The sequence below is a fragment of the Calidris pugnax genome, unplaced genomic scaffold (assembly GCF_001431845.1).
Source record: "Calidris pugnax isolate Ruff unplaced genomic scaffold, ASM143184v1 scaffold58, whole genome shotgun sequence".
Lineage (NCBI taxonomy): Eukaryota > Metazoa > Chordata > Aves > Charadriiformes > Scolopacidae > Calidris > Calidris pugnax.
In genome coordinates, this window is record NW_015090868.1 from 1,748,972 (window position 1) to 1,760,274 (window position 11,303).

At 43.8% G+C, this 11,303-nt stretch overlaps 1 protein-coding gene across 1 annotated transcript; it reads left to right on the plus strand.

Annotated features, from left to right (window-relative positions):
- The first annotated feature begins 134 nt into the window (after positions 1 to 134).
- TMEM165 (transmembrane protein 165) lies at positions 135 to 11,010 on the plus strand. Its single transcript, XM_014945571.1, has 6 exons — positions 135 to 341; positions 1,771 to 1,996; positions 4,459 to 4,634; positions 5,462 to 5,644; positions 8,270 to 8,375; positions 10,442 to 11,010. Exons 1-6 carry the CDS (start codon positions 162 to 164, stop codon positions 10,516 to 10,518), a joined length of 948 nt encoding a protein of 315 aa, XP_014801057.1. The 5' UTR covers positions 135 to 161; the 3' UTR covers positions 10,519 to 11,010.
- The last annotated feature ends 293 nt before the right edge of the window (positions 11,011 to 11,303 follow it).

Below are 11,303 nucleotides of genomic sequence, written 5' to 3' on the forward strand. Positions count from 1 at the left end.
GGCTCCGGGAGGGGGGAGCGAGGGGGCGGGACATCTGTCAGCGGCGGCCGTCAGCGGGGCGGGCGCAGCCAATCGGCGTGGCGCTGCCCCGCCCACTCGAAGGGGGCCCCGGCACCGCCCCGCCCTCCCCTCTCCTCCCCTCAGCACCGCGCTCGGCCGCCATGGCCTCGCCGCCGTCCCCGCCGTCCCTCCGGCGGGCCGCCGCGCTGCTGCTGGCGGCCGCCTTGCTGCTGCTGCTGACGGCCCCGGCGGGGTTGAGCGCCGCTCCGGAGGAAGAGCCCGGAAAGAAGAAGGAGGCGCCGCCAGCGCCGGCGGCGCAGGGAGCGGAACCGCGGGCTGAGGTGAGGCGAGGCGGGGCTGGGCCCGGCCTGCAGGGCGCCTCGCCTTCCAGAGGCCAACGGACCCGAAACTCCCCTTCTTTTAGCAGGAGGAGGGACGGCTGCAGGGCCACAGCAAAGGAAAGCCCTGCAGATTTCCCTTTTTTTGTTGAAAGAGGGGGAATTTAGGTCCGTTATGACAAACGGACTAACGCTTTTCTTTTCACCAGATAAGTATTTTTTGTGCCCTGCTTGCTTGCATGCTGAGGGGGCAAACCCTTCAGGTCTTCCTCACAGAAGCAGGTGAAAGCAGGCTTTGTTGTGGCTCAAGACCTGCCAGGTTGTTTTTTTCCTTCAATATTTAAGTTTAATTTTGAGGGGTTAAAACTTTTTCAAGTGGCGTTCTTGGTTAGGGGGTTCCAGTGCCGGGTGAGCACACAGAGGGATGAAAAAACTACTAACATATGGCTTGATGTAGCACCTAGAGCATGCCCAGTTTTAAATATCAACCCCCCCAAAAAAGAAAAATTTACAGTACTGCTAAAGGTGAAGGAACTGTGGGAAGCCACCCTGTGCCATAGGGAGCATGGAAACTTTTAAATATCAAACCCCCAAAACTTCTACAGCGGGGCTGGCAGTGGAATGCTGGGAAGCCACCCTGTTAAAACACGTCGCAGTCTGTCTCTGCCGGTGGATGTGCTGCAACAAGCTTTCTCTGGTCAAGCCTCTGAACGTCGACTTCCTCGTGCTGGGTCTGGCTTTTAACTGCATGCCTCTTAACCCCTGTAAAAGTCAACGTTTCAGTTAACTGAGACTTGGAGTCCTCTGGTCTGGCTTGACTGCTGGAAAGTCTCAAAAGTTAGTTTTCGACAAGTGTAGAGCATGTACAAAAAAAGTTAATGAAAACTTGTGTAAAGTTTTGGCGCGCCTGGGATGCAGAGAGTCTGCAAGGGAAGAAAAGTGATTCTGACAATTCTTGAAGTGGCTTCGTATTTCTGCTAAGCTATCCTAGTTGCCTGATTTTAATTTGAAGAGTCAATTTTTTAATATTTATATCAGAAAACTGCTTGTTTGGTGAAGGTCATAACGTAAATAGCCAGGGGTTGTAAAGAGAGCAATATTAGAGCTGAACTAATGCGACTTTCCCCGTGTTTTGTTGCAACAGTGGTTCTCGTGTCCTGGTAGTAGTGTGCATAGTGAAGTGTTGCTTTAATTATCAGTGCCCAATCTGATCTTCTTGCTAAGTGCCTAGCTAGCAATTTGAGGTGGGTGGCAGCCAGTATCTAGTTAATGATCATTAATGCTGCGTGTGAGATATATACTTAAAGTGTCACACTTTATGGTATGATATGACAGGAGAAATAGAAGGCTCAGTGCTTCTGTGAACTATATTCAAGTATAATTAACTGGTGGGGTTTTTTTGTTGTTGTTTTTTTTCCCCTCCCTCTTACAGAAGGGGTCCTCGCCGGTTGTTCCAGTTCACATTGTCAACGAAGAATCAGCTGACAAGACTAATTTGGGCTTTATTCATGCCTTTGTGGCTGCCATATCGGTCATCATCGTCTCGGAGCTGGGGGATAAGACCTTCTTCATTGCAGCCATCATGGCGATGCGGTACAACCGTCTGACTGTGCTGGCTGGTGCTATGCTTGCCTTGGGACTGATGACGTGTTTGTCAGGTCAGCACTCCTTCCTTTTTGTCTATCAGTAAATTTTGATTGAAATTGAAATGTCTTTTGAGGAGAGCATGAAGGTTTTCCTGGGGACCATGGCTCAGATTGAATATTTAGGCTTTTCCCTGTAATGAGGTGTTTGCGCTCCCTAGGCCTCGCTGTGAGTTTAAGGAAGAAGCTGGGAGCCTAAACACTTCTTTTGATTTTTGGGCCGCCACTTTCCTTTTTATTTTTAGCTGCTGTTAAATTAGTGTGCCCAAAGGGAATGTGGGAGTGACTTCTCTTCTTCCTCCTAAGGCGAGAGATTCTTAATATGATGACAAATCTCCCTCGCCTGACTTCTGTCCCTGCATGTGTAGCTGTTTGGGTTTGTGCTGTATAAGTGGAAGGTGACGTTCTGCCGTGGTCCTTCAGGATGGGTGACGTTGGCAGAGCCAAGAGTTGGGGAAGCAGCGAGGTGTTGGGTGGCACTTGGGGAACCTGTAGCTGTGGGTCCTTCCATAGCAGTGACCATAAAGTGGTGCAGCCTTCAGGTTTGTCAGGTGCAGCATGAGTTTTGGTGTAGGTGTGCTCATTTCTAACTATGTCCATTTCAGAAATAACTGAAGTAGTGTTTATTGGTTTTTATATATGTTGGAGACAGACAATTAACTGGCTTCAGGCTTCTCAGGAAACGTTTCTCTAAATGTTTTTTGGATGTGTAGCTATTGCTATATATATTGCTGCAATTATTGCTGCAGTTTTGGAGCAGTTTCCATTTGCACTGTGTGTAATGATAGCATTGTAGGAGTTTCTTCGATTACTCACTTAATATTACAGCCTTTGATGCTTCTTCCACTTCTGCACTGCTTGCTTCACTTAATGTTATTTAGTACTGCAGGTGATGCATAATTCTGTAAATCTTGCAATTTCTTTTCTCCTGTCCATCACAACTCTCCCATTTTCTATGCTAAGTCATCTTCAAATCTTTCTTTCTGCTTTTTTATGAAAGCTTTCTTTTCAGCTTTATCTTCCTGTTTAGAGGTTCCCAACTATTCTTTTTCTAGAAAGAAGCCTCTTTTTTTTTATTATTTTTTTCTTCTTACCTCTCTACTGCCCTTGTTTTATACAACCCTGGAAATTCCTAGGGTTTTTTTTCCCGCCTTGATTTCATGAAAATGTGCTCACTTAAACTCACTGGCTCCAAATGATCACTACTTGGGATTTTTGTTTTTTCAAACTGTGCTTAGAGACAGCTCTACCCTTATGACAAAATAAGTTGCCTTATCGTTCTGATTATTTCACTATTTCTATGCAAGTAATGCTAAAAAAAAATTAGTATCTTCTAGTATAGTTTCTGGCATTGCTTTACTTCAGTATTTTCAGTCTTTAATAAAAGTTTAGTTTAACTCCTTTTTTATTTAGCTATGCAACTAATTTATATATGTATTTGCCATGTTTTGTGATAGTACAGCCTGATTAATTTTGGTCTTTTGGTAGTGGCAGTGCGGATTAATTTCCAGATTATGTAGTAACTTCTGAGTGCATTTTTCAACTAGGAAAGTGTGTGCAAGAAAATACACATGGTAATATGCTTCCTTTCAGCTAATTGCACACGGAGTAGACCAACAGAACCAGTTGTGAGTGCATGGTCCAAGCAGCCTTGAATGTTAGATGTGGAGTTCTAATTTCCTTGCATTTATAAAGGCCTTTTTTATCCAAAAACGCTAACTAGTCTTACTTTGTGAAGAAGCAAGTACTTTGTCCTGGATACATATTTCTTCTTCTTTGAAGAACTAGTGTTGGCTTAGTTTGATTGCCCTGGATACCCATAAAAGTAGATGCACAGTAGAGGTAGCTTTTTGGTCTTTGAGGGGGATCGGTGCTTTTAAATGAAAGGAAGATCAAAGCTGGTCACGTTGTGGGGAGTGTGGGAGAGAAGGGAATAGTAACGTGCAGGTATTTGCACTTGGCAAAAGAAGACAGACATGGATTCGTGCAGCTGGGTGATTTGTGGGTATGTCTAGTAGATTTAACTTGTAGAAAATTTTATTCTAACGTTATCTGATAAATGAAATTACTGGTAAGAGATGCTGTCCAACATGGAGTCATATATAAAAATGGAATTAACCTAACGATACAGATGATAGTTTCATTGCGTGCTTGGGGAAAGGCAGGACTTGCATAGTCCTTGATGGAAAGATGATGTTGCTTGGGCTGGCTCCTGTAAATAGGAGCCCATCCACTTTGCCTGGAGTGCCTTGTCTGCGTGTTAATGGACCTCAGTCTCTGGTATGACCAGCAATAGTTGGAGTTTCTACAGTGTCTCACCGAAAAAATTAGAAAATTATATAAAACTAACAAAGTACAATATTTATCAGTGGGTCTTTGAACAGCAGACTTTGCTAGCCAGTGTTTCTTAGATGTGGGAAAAACAATTATGACCCTCATGCTTATTTTTTTAAATGATGCATTTGTTTTCTTTTCAGTTTTGTTTGGCTATGCCACCACAGTTATTCCTCGTGTTTACACATACTATGTGTCAACGGCATTGTTTGCAATTTTTGGCATCCGAATGCTTCGGGAAGGCTTGAAAATGAGTCCAGATGAGGGTCAGGAAGAGCTGGAGGAAGTTCAAGCAGAAATTAAAAAAAAAGATGAGGAAGTAAGTCCTAAACTTTCTGTGAATTAATGGCTGATGAAATAGTTACAGCTGTGAAGCTGTAGAAGGGCACTGTGATGTTTGGGGTGTTCAGCTGTGTCTGATTGATAATCTGACACAGAAATTTTGTGGTAAATGGGGCAGAAGTGGCCCCTGGAGGCTGTTTCAACAGGTTATTCCAGTTCTGTGGCAAGCCTGGCTTCTCAGGAAAAATGGGACTTTCTCCATACAGTCCTTTTGGTTGGTTGGTTCTTAATGCATTACTAGCAGAAAGCTCATCAACAGTTTACTCTCTTCTCTGCTTTTTATTTCTTTTTTGTAGCTGAGGTTAATAGTGTTGTAGCAAAGGTTATTGTTATAACTTTTTAAATATGCTGCTCCACTTCTAAGGAATAGTGTGGAGTATTAATCTTATATTTTTTTTTCCATTAATTTTATCAAATCCTAATTTGAGAGCTACCACTTGGGAAGAGGGGGATCCCTGACTTAAAAAGGAGGAAACCTGTGGTTAGAAAGAAGGTGTCATTCCTGCATTTCCTGACACTGCTGTGTAAGTGTAAGCAGTACAAGGTGGACAATAACTGGAGGTTAGAGGTGGTTATAAGTATATATATATATCTGTGTATATGTACACACACATACGTGTGTGCATATATGTTACTAGTTTTTTTAATTGGTGTCTAATACAAATATTACATGGATAATGCAGTGGTCAGTGGCTAATAATTCCAAGTACTAAATGTCTAGCTCTACTGTTAAAGTATTTCATTTATGTTGTTTAGATGACATTTCTAATCTTATGGTTGGGTGTTTTTTTTTGTCCTCCCCAGCTCCAGAGAACCAAACTGTTAAATGGGCCAGGAGACGTGGAGTCAGGGCCAGGCACCACCATACCTCAGAAGAAGTGGCTCCATTTTATTTCTCCAATCTTTGTTCAAGCTTTCACTTTAACGTTTTTAGCAGAATGGGGTGATCGTTCCCAATTAACAACCATAGTCCTGGCCGCCAGAGAGGTGAGTGTTGCAGGAGGTACCAGCTTCACACCTGCTGCCTTGCTGTGCCTTGGTGTTACAGCTGTGCTGAGACCTGAACAGAAATGCACTGAAGCTCTCTGTAGTATTTAAACTATTGTTACACGATCGGGACTGCACAGACGTTTCTGGAAATAGTTGTTTAATATCACGCAGTTGAATGCAATTGTTCTTGTCACAGTGCTGAGAGATGTTACAGAACCTCTGCTCCTTTGATCTGTGTGGTCATACAGTTTTAACACAGGAGCTTTAAAAAGAGACCTCCATCAAAGCCAACTTAAAGACAACTTTTTAAAAGTTTTTTAAAAGTGAATACGGTACAGTGTATAGAACTAAAATAAACTCTAAACTGCTGTGCAGTAGGTAATACTGTAAATGAAATTATGTTGAGCACGATGATTGGAATGTATATGACTGTATTATATTTAAAGGAAAATTAAGGCTTATAGTCAACATTTTAATGAGCATAAATAGCTTGCCTGTGTTCTTTCATACATTGAGATTATTTACATTTTTCCCCTAGCTCTCCTGCTTCTTTCAGTGGACTGTCAGACCTTCCCTGGGGGTAAATCAGGGCTGTGTATGAAGGAGTCTATAATCTGTAGGAACCTCTTGTCTCTGTTACAGTGCAGGGAAGGTGCTTAGAGCTCAGGAGGCAGAGAACAGCAGGACAAGAGGGTGATCTCATTGTTCAGGCAGTTACATGCCACGTTGGAAAATAAGGAATCATTTCTGCTTCTTCCCAAGTTTTCATGTGGTGCTGGGCAGGTTCCTTAAGCCCATCTTTTCACAGCTGGTGGTTGACTTCTGGTTTGCATTTTCTGAGTGTCCCATTAGGAAGTGTCCATCAGACTCCACCATCTCATCTGTGAAGTGCTGAGCATTGCAGCTGAAGACTGTGGGATGTTGTGCCTTTAGCATATGAAGTGTTCTTATAAGTACTACAAAGACAAATACTGCAAAAAATGAATTGCAGATATCTTAGTCTTGGCTTTCAAAATCAGTGCATGATTATGATCTGGATCTTTATTCATTTTATCTGTGGGATTCTTCTGTACTCCTTTGCTTCAGAGTATTTTTAGATGAATCCTTGTTTGTGAAGTACTAAGATACGTAGCAGGAGTACTACAGAAGTGCTTATGAGGAAATAAATTATAGAGATTTTTGCGTAGTGTGGTAAGTCAGCTGGGACCATACATTCTCCAGTGAAGAGAAAACAAAATACTACATGACTGTTCATTAAGTGAGTAGTATCTGACCTGTCATAACAAACCAAGAGGGCTCTTTTAGAGGGGATAAAAAGGGTGATAATTTGGCTATCTCAGTGTGTAGACCAGGGGAATGAGTTAAGTCTGTCTTCATGAACCTAGTCCTGACAACAGTCCTTAAGAACTTGATTTTACACCCCAGAAGTTTACTGTGTATAAGAATTGTTCATCTGCTTAAGGAAAGAGAAAAGGAAGCTCCATCATGTCCTACGGGACTGGCTTTGCCTCAGCTGCTGTGTCTGAGCACTTCTGCTCCTGGAGACACCGCGCTGAGGGAAGGGCTTCTTGAAGGGCTTTCCTACCTGCTTGTGGTTCTGGTCTTTTGGCCTGTCAGTGTTGTCTTCTCTTCATATAATATCATTTTAGTTTTGCTGTTTGCCTGTTAGAGATTTCATGCATTCCTCGTGTGATGGCAGCAGCTTTTTTTCCTCTCAGCTAAAAGTCTTACAGAGAAGTGCAGGAGATTCAGCTCCAACTTCCCTCATTCATCTTCGTACAGCAGAAAGTCACGTTCCTACCTTGCCTTCGTTATCTGTCATTAAAGATTGTTTTCAGCTTCTAATTGTTCCGTTTTATGAGGTGTTCAATAGGTGTGCTGCCCTTAACTGTGTCAGGAGATCTGAGAAACGTCTTGAGGTAGAAGAGTTATTCACATATTGAGTAGCTGCTTGTTATGCAGTGATGTGAAAGCTGTCAGCAACAACAAACTTTAACAAGTTTGTTATCCTCTGGGCTTAAATTCTCTCATACTTCCCTCTTTGGGTAACTCAGGGAGGGGGGAAGAGTGGAGAGCACAAGAGCACACGCTTGTGAAGCTGGACAAAGGAGGCAGAGTGTTGTAGCTGCCAAAAGCTTTCATTTGCAGTTCCTTGTGAAGCTGGACAAAGGAGTCAGAGTGTTGTAGCTGCCAAAAGCTTTCATTTGCAGTTCGTGGATTTATTTTTCTCTTTCTTTATAATTAGGTTGGTGTTTTTCCAGCTGATGCATATCGTGTTCCTCAACAGCTGCCACCTTCCCTCTAGAGGTTGCTTAATTGTTTAAGTACAGCAGAGTGATTTCTGGGTCTGTATTTAACAACTTGGAGATGCTTCTTGGTTGAAACATGCCATATGTTCCTATATTAGTCAGGTTTAGATTTAAGTCTGTCTCCCTAGGTGAAGTACACTCTTTTTGGTCTTTAAGGCAGTGATGGGCAGCAGAGCAGAGCAAACACCAGAGAGTATCTTCCACACTTGAAGATTGTCCTCGGTGTGCAACTGAGGAATCGAGGCAGGAGGTTGTCATGGAACTTGTGGGTTTCCAGCTGTGCTGATGTTTCCTTTCTGTGTTTCTCCCTCAGGACCCCTACGGCGTGGCGGTGGGAGGAACAGTGGGGCACTGCCTCTGCACTGGGTTAGCAGTTATCGGAGGCAGAATGATAGCACAAAAAATTTCAGTTAGAACTGGTAAGTGCAAACCCCAACCATGACAAATACCTTAATGCTGGTAGTATTTCTGGCGTAAATGACTACGTGCTTGAGAACAGAGTTTCTCAAAACTTTTGGAAGACCCAAAAACTTTATTTTTTGTGAGTCTCTGTCTCCTGTCCCACTGCCCCATAGTCAGCTCCCCGTGTCAGGGGTGACCCTGCGCTGTTCCCCAGGCCGCCTGTCCCTCCTGCCAGGCAGAGTCTGAGCGTGTGCCACCACCCTGCACGGGGTGCTTCTGAGGGGCCCAGCCTTAATTGAACTTAACAATTTACTGGCTCTGATTTAAGGAGTCAAAATGGGGGTTGTAGCTCCATATATAAGATGGACACAGGTGAAGCACGTTTCGCTACGCTGTTAGCTAGCTTGTAGGAGAGGGGAAGAAGGAAATACAGTATTCTGGATACGTATTGTTTGACAGTAAGTAGTAGAAATTCTGTCACAATTCTGAGTGCAGAGCTTCATAGAATCATAGAATCGTCTAGGTTGGAAGAGACCCTTGGGATCATCGAGTCCAACCATCTACCCTACTCTACAAAGTCCTCCCCTACACCATGTCCCTTAGCACTGCATCTAAAAGGCCCTTAAACACACCCTCCACCCCCTCCCTGGGCAGCCTGTTCCAATGCCCTATCACTCTTTCGGTGAAAAATTCTTTCCTGATGTTCAATCTAAACCTACCCTGTTGGAGCTTGAAGCCATTCCCTCTCGTTCTGTCACTAATCACTCAGGTGAGCAAGAGAACTGCAGATGTACAAGTTATGCCAGCCAGAGAAAAGCTTTAAAAGCTACTCTGTGCGTGGCATAATTACTTCTTTTTTTATCATACCTGCTAATCTGTAACAGGAAGGGCCAGTAAGGTTACCTTGGGTTGGTTGTTTTTCCTCAGATGAGGTTGCAGCTTGCGTCAGCTGTCAGTCCTGTCACACAGTGAGGTTTCTCCCTTCCGGGAAGGATTCTGTGAAGCTGCTTCACACCGTGAAGTGTTCATTCAGAATGGCTGTTCTGTAGTTGCAGAGGTTGTAAAAAAAAAACCAACCAATTTCACTGCAAAAAGTGGAACCAGCATTGGGTTGTGTGTGTTTGCCAAGGAAACTGATGATGAGGTGCTAATCTAACAATGATTTCATATGCTCTTAAAAGCTCAGCATGGATCTTTGGCCACAGGAATAGCCTTATTAAATTAGGCCAAAGATCCATCTAGCTCGTTAGCTCATTTAGAGAAGAGTAGAAGAATGGTCCAAATATGGCAGTGCTTTCCTGGGATACTGTCCCAGCCTCCAGCAAATTGTGGCTGTTGCAGGCAGTTCATGGCTTTTATACTGTCTCTCTCATTATAGTTACCTAAACTGTGGAAAAAATGCTAATCAAGTATGTCACTCTTAACTGATGGCTTCCTCCAGCGGGGGAATACTGGGCTTTATTTCCACCCCCTACAGCCAAATATCCAACAGCAGATGTCAGCCTCAGTGTTGGCTGTGGCTGTTGCAGGCGGTTCATGGTTTTTATACTGTCTCTCTCAATATAGTTACCTAAACTGTGGAAAAAGTGCTAATCAGTGTGTCACTCTTAACTGATGGCTTCCTCCAGCATTGTGGCTGTTGCAGGCAGTTCATGGCTTTTATACTGTCTCTCTCATTATAGTTACCTAAACTGTGGAAAAAATGCTAATCAAGTATGTCACTCTTAACTGATGGCTTCCTCCAGCGGGGGAATACTGGGCTTTATTTCCACCCCCTACAGCCAAATATCCAACAGCAGATGTCAGCCTCAGTGTTGGACCAGCTACAGTAACAATAGTAAAACAAAGCTTCCTTTAAGGACCAGAATATATTCTGGTGGATGCAGTTAGACAGCGGGATGGCGCATGGGCTTCCTGACACAGGGCTGGAGACAGCGTCCAGTGTTCGCAGCGTAAATCTTAAAGTAAGATTATTTAGGAATTGGACACTTAAAAAAAAAGAAAAGTTAAAATCTGCAATGTGTCATGGAAGATATTTAACTTTCAGTACCTAATTTCATTTTGGTTTGCTTTTTCTTTTCAGTGACAATCATAGGAGGCATCGTCTTCTTAGCATTTGCATTTTCTGCACTATTTATAAGTCCAGACTCTGGTTTTTAAAAATTTTTTCGTCACTGCGGAAGAGCAAGGATTGAAAGCAGCGAGCAGCTGTCCTTGTGCATCTTTGTATATAATGTACAGAATTACAGTTAAACGAGCACTGAAGATGAGACACTGAACTTTTTATAGCGAGTGATTGATGGGACCGAGGCGTTTGGGGATGGCTTCTGCCGTGGAGACCTGCTTGGTGTCTGCTTTGTTCACTCTCTGGTGCCTGCTCCCTTGGTGGCATCTGCCTGGTTCTCTTGCTCGCCGGACCCGGCTCAGCTGAGTTCTGAGGATCTTCCTCTTTTCTCCCTCTGTTACACGTGGCCACCTTTCCTCTTTCTTCAAGAGTTGACTCTTCAGGCTTCTCCAAGCAGACGCTGGCTTGTTCCTCAACAGACGGCGTTCAGGAGAGAACCCCTGGCTCCCCCCTCCAAGGACATCGGTTCAAGGTGCGCCCGAGGCTGGATAACTGAAGCAACAAGAAACCTGGGAGCAGTTCCTATGGCAGTGTCACTCAACAGACGGCGTTCAGGAGAAAACCCCTGGCTGCCCCCTCCAAGGACATCGGTTCAAGGTGCGCCCGAGGCTGGATAACTGAAGCAACAAGAAACCTGGGAGCAGTTCCTATGGCATTGAGTGGCTGAGCCACCAACAGAGAGTTTTATACGCTAAATTTAGAGGGAAAACTTCTTAATCAGGGATTTTTATCAGGAAATTGCTGTGTGGTGATTAACAGCCTACCATGTTCAATATGCAATCTGTCTGGAGTTGGGATTATTTGACTTCTCTTTTTTTTT

Excerpts from the sequence above, each read along its gene's own strand:
- TMEM165 (XM_014945571.1), top strand. The coding sequence starts at position 162 with ATGGCCTCGCCGCCGTCCCCGCCGTCCCTCCGGCGGGCCGCCGCGCTG. Across the intron at positions 342-1,770 it reads GAGCGGAACCGCGGGCTGAG|AAGGGGTCCTCGCCGGTTGT; the intron begins GTGAGGCGAGGC and ends TCCCTCTTACAG. Across the intron at positions 1,997-4,458 it reads ACTGATGACGTGTTTGTCAG|TTTTGTTTGGCTATGCCACC; the intron begins GTCAGCACTCCT and ends TTTTCTTTTCAG.